This window comes from Puccinia triticina, chromosome 17A (assembly GCF_026914185.1).
Source record: "Puccinia triticina chromosome 17A, complete sequence".
Lineage (NCBI taxonomy): Eukaryota > Fungi > Basidiomycota > Pucciniomycetes > Pucciniales > Pucciniaceae > Puccinia > Puccinia triticina.
This window is the reverse complement of record NC_070574.1, coordinates 1,156,158-1,175,676: the sequence shown is the minus strand read 5'-3', so window position 1 is coordinate 1,175,676 and position 19,519 is coordinate 1,156,158. Positions and strand designations below refer to the sequence as shown.

Below are 19,519 nucleotides of genomic sequence, written 5' to 3'. Positions count from 1 at the left end.
TAACCCGGCAAGCTACACATGTTGTACTTGCCAATACAAATTCACCAACATGCTCAAGAGTCAAAAACCTGTGCTGTAAGCCTCGCCTGGGCGCGCCGCCCTTGCGCCTGCAAAAGGCGCGCCCCCTAGAGGGGGTTTTTTCAGAGGGGGGTTTTTCAGGCGCCCATTGGCGCGCACCTTCTCAAAGGTGGCGCCGTCAACCCTATTGACACACCTGCGATCAAGGGGCTTTAGGCTAGTGGCTTCACCGTCAGCCCCAGCGAGCCTGTCACCAGGGGAGACTCGTGTTGAGTGCTTTTGATACAAAGAAGACAAGTTTGGGGATCCTGATGACAAATTCATATGAGCGTGCAGCGGTTGTTTACTTACTATGTAGGTCGCTTTAGGTCGCTTTGCTACATATCAGGCCTAACTCGCCATGACGACTATGGCAGCATTCCATGTTCAGATGGTGGGTTCAAAATTCAACCGGGGGAAAACCTTGATAATCTTGAACTTCAAACTCCGGAATTATCATCAGTTGCCGCATCAAAATTCCAGCGTTGATAAGGCTCGGCCGAAGTGCAATTCAGAGGTCTGATCGCAAGCGACCGCACTCAAGGAGACGTGCCGAAAATTCGCAGACTTCAATTATACGTTCAAGCGCGATGGTATGTAGTGACTGCGACCGAATACCGAGGGAGACGACCAAGCAATATATACCATTAGTTAATGCAAGAGCAATTCACAACTAGATGTTCGTAAGGCTTTCGGTGATGTTATTGGAATATGCCGCCCTATAAAAACCTCCAGGCAATCAAACTGAGGGAAAAGTTCCATCGTCTGAAACACAATCGCAAGTTCCATCCATCACTTACATATTATTTCAATAAGTTATTATAGCTTATTTGTCTTCAATTGAGCTGTGCTCATTGCTAACCTTCCCTATTAGATTTTTTATTCATCAAGTTAATCATCAAGTTGATCTTTGATTAGCAGGCATCATCTGAACTTTTACTTGATATCCAATCATCAACACGATCCCTACAAAGATTTACTTTAATTCACGATAATATGCCTACCCTAACCAGTTTAGTTAGCTATCTTTACGTGGCTCTTAGTTTAACGTCTCCTCATATTGAGGTAAATGGCGCCCCCTTGGATCAGCGTGATATCATAATCAACCCAAGTTTTCATGAATTTAAACCGTAAGGGTTGAACTTTCTACATTATTTTGGGAAGAAAAGCTAATAATACGCTCATCTCACTGGAATAGGCTTCGGAGACGTGCTTCTTACAAAGCCTTGCTTGCGCGAAGCCCCCAAGAAACAACTGCCTCAGCAACTGAAGTCAAAAAGGCAACATCCAAGACTGACAAGAAGCAAAATAAAAACGCGCTTAACGAAGCCGGAAGGAACGATGCCAAGGAACTTAGGAGAGCAGCTTCTGATCTATTAAAAGCCACAAATAACGTTGATCAAGACGTTTTAATCATCCAAGTAAGATGCCGTATTTTCCTTCTTGTCACTTCATAGAAATTTTTCATACCTTCAAACCAGGAACAAGAGGATAAACTGATTCTGCTTTCTTATCCGATCAACAAAAAAAAATTGAATTCGTTTTATGCAGAATCCAAACTCTTCGGCAGAGGAAATAAAAAAAGCAGCTGAGGATGCATTGAAGAATGAAGAAGCCGAAGACTTCCCAAGAGAGGCGGTCAGTATCTTAATTCCTCTTATTTTGAAAGCTCGGATACTAAGAGAATAGAAATAATTGTACCTTTTTAGCTGGCCAGTGTGGCTCTAGATCCAGCAGCTGCTCAAGGGGCGCTTGCTGTAGTCAGAGATCAAGGTCCAACTGTTGTGTGCGTGAGAATCCTTCCTATCTTTTTGAAGACGGATATTTACTTAAAAAAATAAGGGTAACTGATTTTTCCTAAAAAAAAACTGTCCATTGTTACACAAAAGCCAAGCCTTTAAAGAGATACATAAAAATGCTGAAGATAAGGCCAAAGTCCGAGAAGAATTGGCAAAGGTTACACTTGCCCGGTATGTCCCTCAGATTCAATGACTAAATTGGCTGAGGACAATTGTCTGACTCTTCAATGTATTCCTGTAGGCTTCAGGTAGTTCCTGCAAACTTGGCTCTGATTGGCGATATTCCAGGTGGCAGCAGGCGGCTTATTTCCAAGGTTGCAATTGGCCCAAGTCAACAAGCTATTGGTAAGAACATAACGGATGCCACTCAAAAGAAAACCGTCGAGGAACAACAAAAGAATCTAGCCAGCCAAACTAAGATTGTGGATGAGCAAATGTCAATCATTCAGAAAGAAGGCTCTAAGCCCGAAGAAATTGAGCAAGCTGCTAAGAAAGCTTTAGTGCAGGTGAGGAAACTTTGTCAATCATTTATCTTGTTATTATTCAACATTCCTGAATTGATGAAAAACACGGTCATAGGAAGCAGGCGAGGAATTCGCCAGAATTGTTCTGGCGAGTGCTGCCACGGACCCTAAGGGAGCAATGGCGGCATTAGCAGAGGTAAGGCAAAATGGACCATCAAAAGTAGTGTAAGTGAACCTTGCTTGGTCCCTTGGGATTGAGAATACAAAAACCTAGCAAGCATAAATATATGACAGAAAATCAAATGAATATTGAACCTTTTTGAGTTCATGGATTCTGTAGACATGGATTAAAGTTGATTGAGTCTAACGCAAAGGACCCAGCTGCTGTTAAGAAGGCGGCTGATTTGGTGGTTGAGGGCCGCAAACATGTTGTACCAGGTCAAATTGAATCTTCATATCTGAGAGCTTGGATAGAAAATTTGACTAAAATCAATTCCTTTCATCTTAACCTTTTCTATTAGCAAACTTGAAACTGATTGAACTATCCGGAGGGTCTGCAAGTTCAAACACAAGCGTAGGCACTGGATCAGCTTCTGCAGACGTAGCTAAAGACACCAAAATAGCCTTAGCCACAGCTTTACCAACCACTGGAGCAGCTGCAACCACGGCTGCTGGAGCAACTACCGCAGCCTTGACTTCTGCAGACCCAGCAAAGGAGGCAAAAGAAGTTTTGACGGCGGCTCTGACAAGTGCAAATCCAGGAGCGGCTTTAGCAGCATTGAAAGATGCCACAGGAACAAAAATTTGATCTCATCCATACAGAAAATAATTAACCCAAGCTTAATCTAATATGTACTTTTTTGATTCTTCCTGGTCTGCAACAAATCCAACTTACGTAGAATTTGTGCATGCAAAGCAGTCAATTGCCTATTTTGGAAGGAATATTAAGAAGATTTTTCTTCACTATAATACATAAAAGGTCTAATCTTGTAGTTTGTAGAGATCTTTTATAATTGACAACTCTTAATACCAGTAGTAGTAAATACTAAAAAACATCACATCATGAGTCAATAAGAAAAGATAGCACAAAAGAAATCACAATGGTAGTTGAGGGTTACCTAGGCTTGAGTATATTCTTGTAAACACAGATTGCTTGAGATAATTGATGAAATGTGACAACAAGCTAATAAGCAAAATAACCACAGAAAAACTAGACACATGAGTAAAATTGAAGAAATGATGAGGCGATGTGATGAACCAGTACCTATATTCCTCCCCCTGAACAAGTACACCCTCCAATTTGCTGTACAACATGCAGGACACTGAGCTTGAGCTGATAAGTTTGTTGTATTGAGGTCTTGATGCATTGAGTTTGTTGATGGATTCAATCTACTTTTTCAATCTTGATGGTTTGCAAAGGACAGCCCATAATCAGAAAACTTTCTAGACATGCCACGTAATTAGCTTGTGACATGTGAGTGATATTTCACACAACAAATCTGCCACTTCTGATTACATTCTGGGGAAGGCTGGTGTTTTTTAATCACAATGCTACACACCATTTTTTGTTACTATTTCAAATAATTGTGAGATTTTTGGGTCCTCAGGGGGCGCGCACTGGAAGGTGTGCACTTTGATTCACCTCACCCCATGATACCGTTTGCTTGGAGCTTCACTGGAATTGCCTCTGCAAGGCCGCACACAACACTGGGTCACTACGCTAACCATAGCGGTTAGCGTAGCGTAGCGCAGCGCGAATGCGCTATTTTTTAGCGTAGCGTTAGCGCAATTGCACGCATATGCGCTAACGCTACGCGCACGCGGTGCGCAGCTATTTTAGCTGATAGCGTAGCGTTAGCGCAGATGCGCGGAATTGCGCTAACACTATGCATGCAGGGCGCAAAAGAGCGCGCGCTACAGCGCCTTTAGCGGGAAAAAAGGGCTTCTTTTCCGCTAAAAGAGCTGTAGCGCAGCGCAGCGTAGCGTAGCGACTGTAGCGGCGCGCTAACGCTAACAAAGAATTGGCGCGCTGTTAGCGCCGCTGAAAATTAGCGCAGCGTAGCGGCGCTAACAGCGCGCTAATGCTATGCAAAATAGATGGGCGCTTTTTGCCGCTACGCTAACGCGTAGCGCTGAAATAGCGTAGCGTAGCGTAGCGACCCAGTGTTGCCGCACACCCCCTTCCCCCCTCTTGCCGTTCAAAGACAAGGGCCCTTGATCCTCTTTGAACGGCAAGAGGAGAGACCTCCTCTTTGTTTGGCAAGATGAGAAAGTGTCAGTGCCGGTCTCTTAGGTGACTTGGTGCGGATGGGATTTTGGTAGCGGTCCGCTGTGGTTATGTAGCGGAGGCAAGTTTATAAGGTCACACTATAGCCTAAAGGCCTGTGGAAAGAAGTCCTACTCAATGCCGGGAGCCGGAGGGACTGGCACCCTTACATATGTAAGGGGACGCGGCGAAAATTAGCCAAGCGCCGTTGCGTATAAGGAGAAATCACTTATCTTCTAGGTTACAGGTGTGATAATAACACCTGTACCCAGGGTAAAATGCACAAAGAGAGGAAGAGCTCTAAGGGAGAAAAAGGTTAGTTAGATTATAGAAAACCCCACTCACTTTATGATTTCAGTAAGGTACACGGGTTTGTATGGTAATAATCTTGGGGGGAAGAATCTCTCCAGGGGAAATACCCCCCCCCCCCCCTTTTATATTACAGGGATCAGCTCCCTCCTTTGAGTCAAGGTCCTGAGGGATCCTTAACTCCAATGAGAAGAGTAGTCCACGGAATTCAGGTGAGGGATTTTCATAAATACTTATGTAATCTCTCTGTTTGTAGGTATTGTTCTTAATAAGGATAAATACATAGAGAGATAATCTTGTCTCTCTCTGTATGGGAAATATGTAATCAATGTGAAATAAGGTTAATTGCATACTTAAAAGTGTGAAATATTATGGTTTAGTCCATAATGAATGTACATAGCAATAAAAGTTACAAAATTAATGTAATGACAGGGAATTGGACTCATGACTTTATGTTCATGAGTCAATTGCTAATGGAGTCTTTAACCATTAGGTTATAAGACATTTACTTTTCAGTCGTAGACACATGGACTTAGTGTCTCAGTGTCTGACATGCTCGCCGGGAGATAAGCCCCTTGGCGAGCAGGTTGGCAAGCAGGCACGGTGCACGTCCTTTGCACACCCTTTGACTTGCACGCCTTTGGAAAGTACAGGGCATGCAGCCCCACACACCCTTTTCAAAGGGCGTGTGCGTGGGCGTGCCCACGGGGGACAGGCATGCATTTATCAACTCCCATTTTGCGGACCAGGGGAAGTATTTATAATATGTGTGTAATAGCAAAAACTTCCCTGACTTTTCTGTATGTACATCTACATAGCAAGAGGCAGGCCTAGGCAGGTTTGTTGAACTTGCACCCAAAAGTCATAGGCTCATAGCTCAGTGGCTCACTGTTAGTGCATAACTTTGCCAGAATGAACAATGCTGGGTGGCACTGGGGATCCTTGAGCTGGGCCAGTGAGCACTGAGCCATGATGATATGTATGTACATAAACCAATAAATCACACTGATCACCAAGGACACAGGTGGCACAGGATCAGAGCCACTTTGGAGCTGCAACCAAAGCTTTCAAATGTCACTTTTCTCCAAGGGACTATTGTCTTTTCCTGGTGTGTCCTGCTGTCACTATAGAGACTCAGGCTCACACTACGCAGGGCAGGGGTTAAGAGCATTTCCACCGCGGGCGGTATTTTTGGGGCGCTAAAATTTGATCTCTGGCAGTGCGCAGCCAGTTTTGGCGCCCCAAACTGCTGCGGCATACACCGCGAGAGTCTCTAAAAAGTCATGAAAGGCATACGTCGCCCCCGGTCCACTCCCCCGTCAAATCCACCCGGTTATCGAGGAGAGTCCTCTTGTTGATGATTGGAAAGCGGGTCGTTCCGGTCATTGTGGGGTATATACCCCTCTCAATAACTGGAACAAACCGGCCATCAAGGGGAGTAAATATGTACCTCCCTCAATGAGGTCGGAACAATCCGGGTTGTTCCGGTCATTGTGGGGAGTATATACTCCCCTCGATAATTGGAACAAACCGGCCGTCGAAGGGAGTATGTACTCCCTCAATGATCAGAACAGCCCAGTTTGTTCCGGTCATCATGGGGAGTACTATTCCTCTTCATGACTGTAAGGAACCGGACATCGAGGAGAGTATGTACTCCTCTTGATGACCGGAAGGAACCAGCCATCGAGGGGAGTATGTACTCCTCTCAATGACCGGAACAAACGGGCCATCAAGGGGAGTACCTCTTGATGGCCGGCCTGCCTTGGCCATCATGTGAAGGGATTGTACATTCGGGGGTGTGAGCTGTAGTTTCACGAGGAGTTTGGTGTGTGAAAGGGAGTTGAGGTGGGGATGAATGAGTCCCTAGTGAGTCCCTCGGAGTCCCTACATGTAGGGACTCGAGGTCAATATTTAGGGACGGCCGTAAATTTTTGACACAAATAGCGCCCGCGGTGGGTCGGGTTGAGGCGGTAAACTCCTGAAATTTCCAACTAGGGCCCCGATTTAGGGCCCGCGGTGGAAATGCTCTAAGCTCTTCCCCGGGTGGGGAAAGTGGTACTTGCGGGTGGTACCTGGGTACCACACCTCTTTTTGGCCAAAGTCCGGTACCTATTCCCGCACCTGGCACTGCCCCGCGGGTTTGCAGCGATTTCAGAGAGGTAATAAGTTCCCCCCTGGGTACTGATTGACATTCTCTAAGAGGAGTACATATTCCATTCAAAAGCCCGGTTGCTCTGCTCATTGAGAGGAGTGCATACTCCCCTCAATGAAAAAAAAAAATCATTGAGAGGAGTATATACTCCCCTCAATGAAGAAAACAGTCATTCAGAGGAGTATATACTTGCCTCAATGAAAAAAAAGGTCGTTGAGAGGAGTATATACTCCCCTCAATGGCCAGTTGTTTCTGGTCATCAAGAGGAGTACATGCTCCCCTCAATAGCCAGTTTGTTCCATTCATTGAGAGGATTCCATACTGCCCTTGATGGCCAGTTTTTCCAGTAATTGAGAGGAGTAAGTACACTCCCCATGATGACTGGAACAAAGGCAACAATGGGTCGCTACATTACGCTACATTATCTGGATCTCCCAGTAGCGCAATCATTTGAATGACTACCCAACTACATTACCGCTAACTGTAGCGCAGAATTTTCATCTTAAGCCGTAGCGTAACTTCAGGGGTCATTTTTACCCCTAGAAACCAGATAGCGTAGCATATATTGACCTAAGAAAGCGCATGAGTGTTCTTTCTTAACCCATTGTTGCTTGGAGAAACTGGAAGCTCCTGTGCTTTTGAGAGACTATTCTCTGCAGCTTTGGATGTATGTAGCAGCAACCAAGGCAGGCTGCTCCCTACAACAATGTATCACTGTGTCTCAAGCCTTATGTGGCTTTGGGAGGAAATCCCTCTGACAGGGGATTTCTCCAAGGCTGGGAAGGTTTTGAAAGCAATGCTGCCATCCAAAAAGAAATGAATTTCCATTCTGTAATGTAATGCAAAAAAAGGGGCAGGCTAAATCCACACCAAAAAAATACTACATCCACTCCAAAAATGGAGTGAACAGTAGTCCACTCCAACTTTCATTGGAGTGAACCATAGTCTACTCCAAATTTTGTTGGAGTGACAAAATTACACTCCAAAAAAGCCTGTTTTTTGGAGTGTAACCATGATGCACTCCAAAAATTTTGGAGTAAACCCAATTCCACTACAAAAATATTTTTTCCAAGCAACATTTTTTCATTTTTTTTTGGAGTGCACAGATGTTCATTCCAAATTTATTGGAGTGGAATAGAGGCCAATGCGTCTCCGCCGCTGCGGAATCCAATTTCCACTGTTATTCACCAGCTCATGTGGAAATAAATTGTAAGTTGAAACTTGTCCCGGTCAGGGTATCATTGTTAAGTTACTGCTAAAACTATCCACTTACCAGATGGATTGGGTTACAGTTTTATTCCTAGCAACATGGTCAAAATTTGGAGATATCTTGCCTAGAGAGATTCAAACAACAATAGGATTGGAGTGGATGTTAGTAAAGTCTCCCAATACCGGTTATTACTCAGTTAACTAATCCAGAAAGATTTTACAATTTTCCAGATCATAAGTCATGGTCATGCCTGCTGATCTGGGTAGTGGATGAATACCCTTCAAGTCTGGGAGCCACCCAGATCTCAATTTACACACCCAAACTCTTAATTTTCAGTAAAAGGGAAAATGTCTTCATGAGCCTGTAGTTCATTGCTTTCATGTGCACTGACTGTTGTTTTGATAGCTGTTGGAGTTAGAGGGGCAACTAGAGCTCTCTAAATACCAACAGGAACTCATCCAATTCTTTTGTCTAGATAAATGAGAACTATAAAATTGAATTCTCTGCTTCCACTCTTTTTCATGTCAATTGTTTTGTAAAAATTTCTGATTTTGCCTTCTCCATACTTAAAATATAGCACATTTGATAAACCCCATGGTGAGAAAAACAAATTTACTTTGTGAAGACCAAGTCTTCATGATTATGGATCTCAAACTGGGTGATCATAAGGAGTAGCATGCTGATAATGCATTATAGCATATATCTGAAAATTAATGAAGTACAGGAAGCACAAAGATCAACTATTCAACAAAAAATTGCTTTAATAATATTTTCACTTTTCCATTGAAAATCTCTCAAGAAATCTTATAGAAATGGAGAGTGAATAAAGCAGTAAAATAGTATTCAGCAAAACCCTTTCCTAATCTTAAATAGTTGCACCTCAAAAAACCCATGAGAGGAGAAAGTTGAAGGTGCAGTCAAGCTGGCTCCATCCATCATTCCAACCACACGCTCTGGTAAAATGTGCTTTTTCCCTCCAATGGTTCTTTGGGGCAACCAGCTCACACCCAAAACACTTCTGTTCCATGCCATCTTTGGAGCATACACAATCCAAACTTGGAGAGCTTTAGCCTGTCCCCATAATATTGCCAATAAACACCTCCTCAATAGCTCAAAAGTTGCACCATGAAAACCTTCATGACATTTTGTGTTGTTATTGTACAGTATCAAACAGATCCATTCAAGCAAGAGAAAGGAAAAATATATAGAAGTAAAAAATATATTGGGATGGGTCTCAAAGCTTTCAAAAACCCCGTAGGGAAGGGAGGAGAGAAGAAAGTGGGCATATGAGTACTTCAGCATATTTCAGGGAAGAGAAAAGGAAGAGATGTAGTTTATTGAGACCTTATTTAATTTCACGCTCTTAAAACCAGTAGTAGTAAAAACCAAAAACAATGAAAGTTAATAAGTTGTTAGGAAAAATAAATTGATATAGTTGTTGGAATATATGCTTCAAGCCCCATTTGAGTGGCCAAGCTATATGATCTAATATCCAAAAATCACCAGTAAGACCAACTGTGTGTTTAGCTCAGTGATATAAGAGCAGCTCTCATGAATGTAGAAGGTCGTGGGTTCAAATCCCACAACACACAATTCTTTTCACCTGAGTAATTTCAACAATAGTCTAATGAGGTTTACCTATGATGGTGCAATTGATAGTGACAACAGACTAATTGAGACAGCGTGAAGTTTTAAGGATAATGAAAACTAAAAAATAAACAATAGTGCTGAGTTGATGAGAATGAATAAGAACAATTTGAAAAGTAAAACTATCTACCTATCCTCCTCTCCCTGAAAGGTTGTATTCTTCACAGTTGACGCTTACAGATGTTATTGGCTGACACTGAGTGAATTGTTGATGCATTCAGGATGAGCGTTGATACTAGATGATTTGATATCAACGACTTTACCTTGGTTGACACCGACGTTGAGCGTTGACAAGTTGATCTGAGTTGAGCTGTTTTTATTCTTCTTTTCTTGAGTCTTCAAGTTGGTTCCGGTTTCTGATTCTAAGTTCTACGTGTTGGAATGTTCTTGAGATGTAATTTGATTTCATGTGACATGTGAATGATATTTCATCCAACAAGAGAGAGTACACAGTTGTAGTGATCCCCAAGGCCATATGATTTGCAGTGGTATGAGATCGTGAGGGCATTGTTATCTTGGAGTTCAAGGAACTCATCTGAGACTTTGATGGGAGGATAGGACACTTGGAAAACATTTATTGACTCTTTCAGCGCCTTCAAGAGCGCAAGAAGGCGCTGAAAGACGTCCACCTGTCCCCGCATATGCTCCTTTGCAATCTTATAACACTGGTTGTACGTCTAGCATTCCTTGATCTTCCCCCAGAACTCTAGGACATTCATTTGGTTGGTGATCACCAAGAACAAACAGTGGTCATCCAGGGTGATTGTTTTGCTCATATGCCCATATATACACAGACCATTAATTAACACATTATATTGACTTTCTTATTCTCTCTCTCTAGTGAGAAAGAGTTGATGGTAAAATGACCTCGAAGATCTGCAGTTTCAGAGCACTGCAAGTCCAGAGTAGGTACTTGTTTTTGATCTTCCGGAGGTCGATTTTGGGCGACAGCTGGGACTCGAGTTGGGCCTGGAGCTGGGCGGCATTTGTTTTGGCAATCTTGAGCTTGGTCCTGTTAGGTTTCCTGCCCAGGGAGGCAGTCATTGAGAGTTTGGATGGCGATGAGGGTGCGGAGGATGTGTTGTTAGGAGTAAAGACGGAGGGCAAGGCGGCGGCGGAGGAGATAATTGAGGAGCCAACGCCATGGGCCACCTCCTTGATGTCTTTGCCCAGATCATGCAGTTTTTGGGAGATTGTGTTGCTCCTGGTATGGTTTCCTCCAACTCGTTTGACTGGTCTGGTTTTTCAAAGGTGGTGGAGGGGGCGAGAGAGTGGACTGGTTCAAGAGCTGTTTCAGAACCTGCTTGTTATTGATTGTCTGGCCTCCTGCTCCTCTTTGTCGACCCTGGTGATTGCTCCCTGCTGGAGTTGCTGGTTCTTCTTGCTCAACTTCTTCCCCGTCGAGTTGGAAGCTGATAGTTTCTTTTTGGGCGGCAGACGCGACCAAGACAAGATGTGCGCCGCCGTCTTGGCCCCGGTCAAATGTCTTCTCCGAATGGGTCTGTTTTTTCACGGCTCCGTGTGGGTCTCCCAGCTTGGGGGTCAGCGGAAAATGTTAGTCGCAGTGGGCGGGTGAATTGCCAGCTAAAGCCGCCATGGTTGACGGAAACTGGGTGGTTTGCTGGGTTTTTCCGGTCAAAAACAAAGCAAAGACTGTCCTAGTTTGGAATGGCGGGCCAAAAAAAAAAACATATGCGTTGACTGTTTGCTGTGGTTGGCATAGCGCGTGGCTGCCATGCTCTACTTGAAGGGTTGTTCAGATGGAATACTGAGGAATGGGAATGACCACAGCAACATTCTCTTGCGGCGCATTCCCCAGAACACCCGTTTCCATGAATGGAGATATGTAAGCGTGGCTTGGTAACAATAGGGGCTAGATGAATGCAACAAAGGACTGGAACGGTGGGGGTGCCATGATACCTCAAGTTAGGTGGAGCAGGCGTTTGGTAATGATGGGATGGCAATGGTTGTCATAGGTAAGTTTGAGTTCAATTTGCAGGGGTGCAGGCGACGGGGATGGCAAGGTGGTGATTGGTATCCAGTATCCGCTTCCCTCCTTACCAATAATCTCAGCCATCCTGAATTTTTCCTCACCATGAGGCTTGAGCTATCCGGCCCACATTTCACATTAGGGGGGGTTCAAAGTTGACTCCTGCACTGTTTCAGGACCAAAATTCAGGAAAAAAAATGGACCTGAATTCCTTCCTGCAAACCCAATTTCCTTCACAAGGAGGGGATGCAGAAAGGGCCTTCCTGAATCAGGAAACACCCCAAATTCCTGAATCCATGGCCTCCAATAGAGAAAAATCTCTTTTGGACACACCTCATCAGATCCATGGCCTCAACTGACCGGTCATCAAGTCAATAACAGATGCAGTCCACAGAATACTCCCACGTACACCCCACTCAATGACCACAGCTCACTTTAACCAATCCCCACCACTCAATGACCCGATGACCCGACTGAGTCATCAAGTGGTTACTCTCCACTCGATGGCCGGACCCGGTCAGCGAGTGGACACCCGCTCCACTCAACAATAGGCTTGGCCATCAAGTGAAGTGGGTATCCACTCGATGACTGAGTCAATCATCAAGTGGGTGTGTATCCACTTGATGACCCAGTCCGGTCATCGAGTGGATACAGACTCCACTTGATGACCGGATGACCGGGCCATCGAGCGGATACACACCCAACTCGATGGCCCAGTCACCCGGTCATTGAGTGGATTGTGTACCATCCACTCGATGGCCCGGTCACCCGGTCGTCGAGCGGATACACACCCAACTCGATGGCCCGGTGACCGGGCCATCAAGTGGATGGTACACACTCCACTCGATGGCCCGGTCACTTGGTCATCAAGTGGAGTTGTTGACCGGGTGCCCGGGCCATTGAGTTGGGTGTGTATCCGCTTGACGACCGGGTGACCGGGCCATTGAGTGGAGTGTGTACCATCCACTCGATGACCGGGTGACCGGGCCATCGAGTTGGGTGTGTATCCACTCAATGACCGGGTAACTGGGCCATTGAGTGGTTGGTACACGCTCCACTCAATGACCGGGTGACCAGGCAATCGAGTGGATGGTCCACACTCCACTCGATGATCAACCCGGTCATCGAGTGGAGTCTGTATTAAACCAAAGACTGGGTGACCGGGCCATCAAGCACTTGATGACCGGGTCAGGTCATTGAGTGGTGGATTATTGGTTAGCCACTTGTGAATTGACGACCCCCCGGGTCATCAAGTGGGGTTTATGTACAAATGGACAGTGTTGACTGGCCATCCAATGCAATTGATGGCCGGTCTGGACTCTGGGCCAGCCATTGGTGAGATGGGCAAGTTTTGGACTTACCTTTTTCCCTGCTTGTGTGGGTCCTGAATTAAATCCCACAAAATGGGGGATTCAAAGTTGCAGAAAGTTCTGGAGATTTTTGGCTGGGACTTTTAGCTCCTGAAACAGTGCAGGAGTCAACTTTGAACCCCCCCAATGTGAAATGTGGGCCGGATAGCTCAAGCCTCACGGTGAGGAAAAATTCAGGATGGCTGAGATTATTGGTAAGGAGGGAAGCGGATACTGGATACCAATTGCCACCTTGCCATCCCCGTTGCCTGCACCCCTGCAAATTGAACTCAAACTTACCTATGACAACCATTGCCATCCCATCATTACCAAACGCCTGCTCCACCTAACTTGAGGTATCATGGCACCCCCACCGTTCCAGTCCTTTGTTGCATTCATCTAGCCCCTATTGTTACCAAGCCACGCTTACATATCTCCATTCATGGAAACGGGTGTTCTGGGGAATGCGCCGCAAGAGAATAGCTTGATCCAATGGTGGTGTTTCCTCCAGGGTGATTGGAGATTCTGCAATTCCAGCTATCCATTGCCCTCAACCCCTCCGCTGTTGCACATGCACAGTCCGAGGGGCAAAGAGTGGGCCCTCCACGGGTCGTAGCCTTAGCTGCGGGCCAGGGGCCTTCACGTCCATCAATTTTGACCCGTGCACTTGACGCGGGCTGGGTGTTGCACCTGCGGGCACAGCTTTGCCAATGTTGGAAGGCTGATTGAGAATTCAGAATGCTTTGTGATTTTTTTTATTTGTATGGTTTGAGGGAAAGTTACAAGTTTTGAATTGGTTTTTGTACAACAGGGAAAGCCTTGATTTTTTTTTTAATTTTTTTTTGTATTTACAGGGGGAACCCTTGATTTTTTTTTTAGGATTCTGGCAAAACTGTGTCTTTAATAAACTTAGATTAAGCTTTCTCAAATTTGAAAAAATGTAATTTTAAATCTGTACAATTGAAACTTGCATGTAACTTTGAAAAATCTAAGTTTATTAAAGACAGACAATCACCAAAACAAAGATCAAGGGTTTCCCATACAAAATAATAACAAGAAGAAAAAAATACAGCCAAAAAACAACACCAGACCCAATACCCATCCTCTTCTAGAGAGGTTGCAAGTATTGGGCAGATAACCCCCAGCGCGCCACATTTAAGGCAATTGCAAACGGGGGTCATCAAGAATTAACCCTCAAACTGTGCATTCAAGCGCAGCAGCAGAGGGGTTGAGGACAAGCTGCCAGCTGGAAGTGCAGCGGCAGAGAACTTCCTGGGGTTAAACAATTCAAAACCCCAGGTTTATATACCTTGAATGTCAGCCTTAGAGTCAGCTCAGCTGACCTGAAGTCTGCCTTTTTCTACTTTTTACATATGAATTTCTTCATGTCTTTTTTATCTTAAGAGATAACCTTGTTTTGACTTCATACTCTGTTTTCTCATGAAATTCTAACCCTAGTTACAACTTATCATTCCTTTGTAACCCTACTCTTTCCCTAAGTTCTTGTGTCAGCCTTAGAATCTGTTCCTCCAATTGGGTCCCGCGACTGAATGAATTACAATTGAGTCCCGCAACTCAATGAATTACAATAGAGTCCCGCGACTCAACAAATTACAATTGAGTCCCGCGACTCAATGAGAGTTATGGTGCGCATGCACCGTTGTGATGTGGCAGCGCTACCAGGCGATTGAGTCCCGCGACTCAATGAATTACAATTGAGTCCCGCGACTCAATGAGAGCTATGGCGCGCATGCACAGCTGTGATGTGGCGGAGCTACCAGGCGCGCCAACCACTTGTACATGTGTAATTATGTAAGCAAACTGTGAAAATTTTCGAAGTCAGGATCTCCCTTGCCTGAGGGGGCTCAACAGACTTCAGCACACCAGAATTACACCTCAGATAACCCTAGGATCCCCACCAAAGAGATTACCACACTCCCAGTATACCTACCGTTGCAGGCGCCTAGGATATTGACAGTAAGTAAACTCTTTCACTGAACCTTGTTTATCTCAGAGGTACAACTCTGTGTCTGCTTGATCTGCTCTTCTTTGCTGGCCTTTGCCTTATCCTTGACCACAGGGCTGTCCCTGCTTAACCTGATTCTTTTTCTGTGGTTTTTGTAAGAAACAAACAACATAGGTTTCCCTTTGAAGAACCTTGTCTATCCAGAAGGAAGCTAAAAAATTGTGGCTGGATTAAACTTGTCTAATCCAGAAGATCTCCACGTTTCTTTGGTGAGAGGAGGCTTTTGCACTCTCTAGCACAGCTTGGCAGCACTCCTTTAAGGAGGTAGCATTGCCAGTAGACGTGAATTCCCACCAGAATAAACCTTGAATATTTGCTTATCTTGATCCTGCTCAGTTTCTCTCTCTCTTATATTTGTATTTTCTTTATCCAAAGAAATCCAAATATTCCCCCCTTCTTTCTTGTGTCCTGCTGTCACTATAGAGACTCAGGCTCACACTGAACAACTCATCCACCTTGAGTTTTTGGGTATCTACAGCCATTCTTGAAAAGCTGGCGGTTCCGGCAGCCTGAGAATCCAACAAACAAAATTTATTTTCTCAGCCCCCTCCCCTGTGTTCTTCCAAATCTTCCACTCTTTGCACTCCTTCCCTCTCTCCTTCTCTCCCAAACCCCTGCCCCCCCCCCCCCCCCCCCCCCCCCCCCCCCCCCCCCCCCCACCAAAATGCCCAACCCAGCCCCACCTCCCCGCCCAATTGGACCCACCCACATCTCAGCCGCACCCACCCACCAGCCAGCCAGAACCGACCGCCAGCCAGCCTCCCCAGATCCCCAACCGCCAAAACTTTTTTTTTCACCAGTACGGTGAGTCTTGGCCCCTCCACTGGGCCGTCCAATGATTTGGTTGACTGAAATTTCCTTTGCATCTATCAGGTCCATTGGTCCCGTTCGCCAAGTTAAAGCTGTCCGCTTCCGCAATCAAGCATATCCAAATCATCGTGGCAATTATGGTATGTATGATTTTCACCTCAACACGTACCCATGCATGATGACCCCTTTGATGAAAGCTGAGAGTAATCTTTTCCGTCCAATCATCAGTCATCTCAAACCAAACAAACCAATTTTTTTTTCACACTCACAAGCCGCATTGACCCTCTCCCGTTTCCAAATGCCCCCGGGGAGCCGCAAGAATCCTACCTCGGCCCGAGTCAGCCGCCAGACTCCCAGGCAAACAGCTGTAAGCTGTTCTACGAGGAGGGCAGCCAATTGCAACCCAATGGCCCCGGCCCCACAGCTCCCCAAGTGAACCCTCCCCCCCCGGCTACAGCACCATTGATCACGGCCCCCAGCGCTCCTCCGGTGGCCCGCGTGATCCTTATCAAACATCACGTCTACCAGATGTCCGCTGCAGGCCAAATCGCGCAAGTAAACCCGCGAAACACAACCGCAGCCAGTGCGAAGCCATGGGAGCGGGTGATCACGCAGAGCGATGTGTATTTGAAGACGGTGCTTCAACACACGACTTGGCCGAAGTTCCGACAGGACTGCATTGACTCCCTCAACTCCCTGGTCCCTTTCCTGGGGGCGCACCTCACAAATATGCAGGGGCAGGGGCTGCTCCGGTGGCAGTTGATCATCCCAAGCAACAAGACGTTTGCTCATCGAAAGAACGCAATGGTCACCTCCGATGACATATTTGTCAATTGCGTGGAGGAAGCAGGAACAAGTCCCACGGCCTCACTATTGGTTATGGTGTCTATGACCAATCCGCTCAAGTTGGCAAAGGTCCAACAGGCCATAAGTGGTATTCTCTCTCAGGTTATTATTGGTTTGCCGTTGGGTAGCTGGCTAATGTACCTGAGCCCATTTGATCAGGCGAGGTCGCAGCAGGATGCTCTGGCTATGAGTTATGGGCCCGACAATACTCGGCTGGCGCTCGAACGCACCCAGGCCTGTGTGGCGGTCAATGTAAGTCCATCCCATCCTGGTCGGTTCGTCAAGGGCCCCGTAGGGCCATATTAATGTGGTTTGAATCCTCTGATTTCGGGCAGCCTCATGCTGACGTGGATGAGCAAGAACACATACACATCGCGGCGGATCTACACGTCTACATTACTGGGAAGTACGGGCAGAACTCGGAGTCCATGAGGATAAAAGACCCCAACAACCCGGGGGGATTGATCCGCGTCACTTGGGACGCGCTAACCAAGTGGAGCCGCTGCATTCTGCACAAGATAACGGGAATTGACCAGGACAACCCGCCCGACATACCCGAATTTGTAAAGGATAAGAAGCCGGCTCCCACTCTGGCCGAGTTGGCTGCTAAGCAAGGGGCGCTACTCAGCAAGCACAAGTCACGCGCCTCTCCGACCAAATCTCCTGCGCAGTCAACCACAACACCCAAGCACCCCCTCCCCCCCCCCCCCCCCCCCCCCCTACCACGCCTGCGCAGGCTGCGTCACCAAGCAAGTCTTTGGCAACCCCAGCCCCTATGCCTCAGAAGAAAGGCTCTGTTTTCACCCCGGTCCAAGTCTCCTCAGCTGGCTGCGTGATCCCAGGTCGTTGGGTTCCTAGGTTGGGCAGTGTGGCAAAGTCGCAGGCAGAGTTGTCCCCAATTACTAATGATGCGACCGCCCTCGGGTTTGACTTAACAGCCCTTGGCGTTGAGGATGAGGATGATGGTAGGGATACACCAGTCACCCAATCTGGACTCCCCCCTGCCGGTGAATCAGACGAGCTAGACAGGACTGCGTTGAAAGCTGAGGACCCAGCTCCAGTTCCCGGTGATCACTCAGTCCAATCGGTCCCCTCAACTTGCCACACTTGGGATGTGAGCTCCAATATCGAGGTAATGCCACACCACGGCGTTCCGGTTGACGTCCATTGGTCCCCCGCTTGGAAGATTGCTTGCAGCCCGGCTCCGCAGGGGATCGCGCAGACGGTTAGTCGGTTAGTCTTTGGGCAAACTTGGTCTCCCCCACGGTTCACACGGACTTGGAAGATTCCAAACCCAAGATCGGAATTGCCAAACTCCTGGATCAGTATGAGCTCGCCCACCACCCATCTCCAACTGAATGAGGCTGGCCGGTCACTTGGGATTGAGGACTTCCTCAACCTATGCAACATCCCCAAGGAGGATCACCTCTCCCGCGGGTTGATCAAACTCTCCCACATCAACCAATGGGACTATTTCTTTGATGTCTCCTCACACGAACTCGAGAAGCTCAAGTTCCCCCATCCCCTGGCATCAAAATTGATGAAGGGGGCCACGTGGTTAATCCCTACACACACCATTGCGGATGAATTGGCCAGCCCAAAGAAGGAGCGCGGCCCCCCGGTTCAAAAACCAACCCACACAGGCACGCTGGACGGCCCATTGGTGGGCTTGACTTCTGTAAGCACCTCTGTCCAACCGGTCTTTGCCACCCCTGCCACAGCAATCCCCCCGCATGGCCCTGCCGAGCCCGCGCGTGCCCGCGAGGACGCATCAGATCCCAAAGACACCACCTCTGACGAATCTCAGCCATCCCATTTGGCCATTATGCAATCCGAGGTCGCCCCCAGTCAGGAGTTTTAATGTTCCATGTGCATGAAAACTCCTGTGGTAAGTAGCACCATTGGTGCCAGTTTCAATCAAGTTTCCTTTCCTCTGTCAGTCTCACACACATCATCATTGTTCCTTGATACACTACCAAGATGGATGAATTTGCAATGTCGTATATTGATCAATATAGCGTATATTGATCAATTTATATTGATCAATTTTTTTTATTATTCTTCTTGATACCTTTGTCTGTTTTCCATGTCTCCTTAATATCATTCTATAATCTCTCTCCTTCCCCTTGTGTTAGCTTCAAGCCACAGGAATCTTTTTTGTTGCCTGATAACATTCATAAATTTCTACATACACCATTCAATTCTTCCTGAAAAAAAGACATTGCAAGTTTTAGGATTAATCCAGGGTGGCTGAGGGGTCTCAATTTTTTTTTCTTTTTTTTTTTACTTCAACAATTGATCTGTTATCAGAAGTCTGCAAATTGACTTTTTTTTCAAAAAAAGGAAAAACATTGACCCCTGACCTCTCTCATGATACCATCCTGCACACATTTTTAATTTGGTTGGTTGAACTTGCTCAAGATATTGCATATCATACTTGAAGTGCTACATGCATAGGAGGCCTTTTTGAAATTAGTTTACCATGGGTTAGCATATTTTTGTCAGGTTCTTTTTTTTATCTACTTTTGTTATCAACCACAGATTAATGAGGAATATTTCCACATAAAATTTTGTTGGACAATTTTTCTGAATAT

At 46.2% G+C, this 19,519-nt stretch overlaps 3 protein-coding genes across 3 annotated transcripts; 2 read left to right on the top strand and 1 right to left on the bottom strand.

The window, feature by feature from the left end:
- Positions 1-1,053: 1,053 nt before the first annotated feature.
- Positions 1,054-3,128, top strand: PtA15_17A99 (uncharacterized protein; the record flags this gene model as incomplete). Its single annotated transcript, XM_053164605.1, has 9 exons — positions 1,054-1,187; positions 1,256-1,478; positions 1,609-1,695; positions 1,767-1,843; positions 1,947-2,027; positions 2,098-2,362; positions 2,436-2,545; positions 2,661-2,758; positions 2,842-3,128. The coding sequence occupies 9 exons, from the start codon at positions 1,054-1,056 to the stop codon at positions 3,126-3,128; spliced, it is 1,362 nt and encodes a 453-aa protein (XP_053028172.1).
- Positions 3,129-10,741: 7,613 nt separating this feature from the next.
- Positions 10,742-11,641, bottom strand: PtA15_17A98 (uncharacterized protein; the record flags this gene model as incomplete). The annotated part of the gene is made up of 3 exons (XM_053164604.1): positions 10,742-11,141; positions 11,205-11,405; positions 11,607-11,641. The coding sequence occupies 3 exons, from the start codon at positions 11,639-11,641 to the stop codon at positions 10,742-10,744; spliced, it is 636 nt and encodes a 211-aa protein (XP_053028171.1).
- A 6,059-nt stretch (positions 11,642-17,700) lies between these two features.
- PtA15_17A97 (uncharacterized protein) lies at positions 17,701-18,786 on the top strand (the record flags this gene model as incomplete). Its single annotated transcript, XM_053164603.1, has 2 exons — positions 17,701-17,992; positions 18,569-18,786. The coding sequence occupies 2 exons, from the start codon at positions 17,701-17,703 to the stop codon at positions 18,784-18,786; spliced, it is 510 nt and encodes a 169-aa protein (XP_053028170.1).
- Between the last annotated feature and the right edge of the window lie 733 nt (positions 18,787-19,519).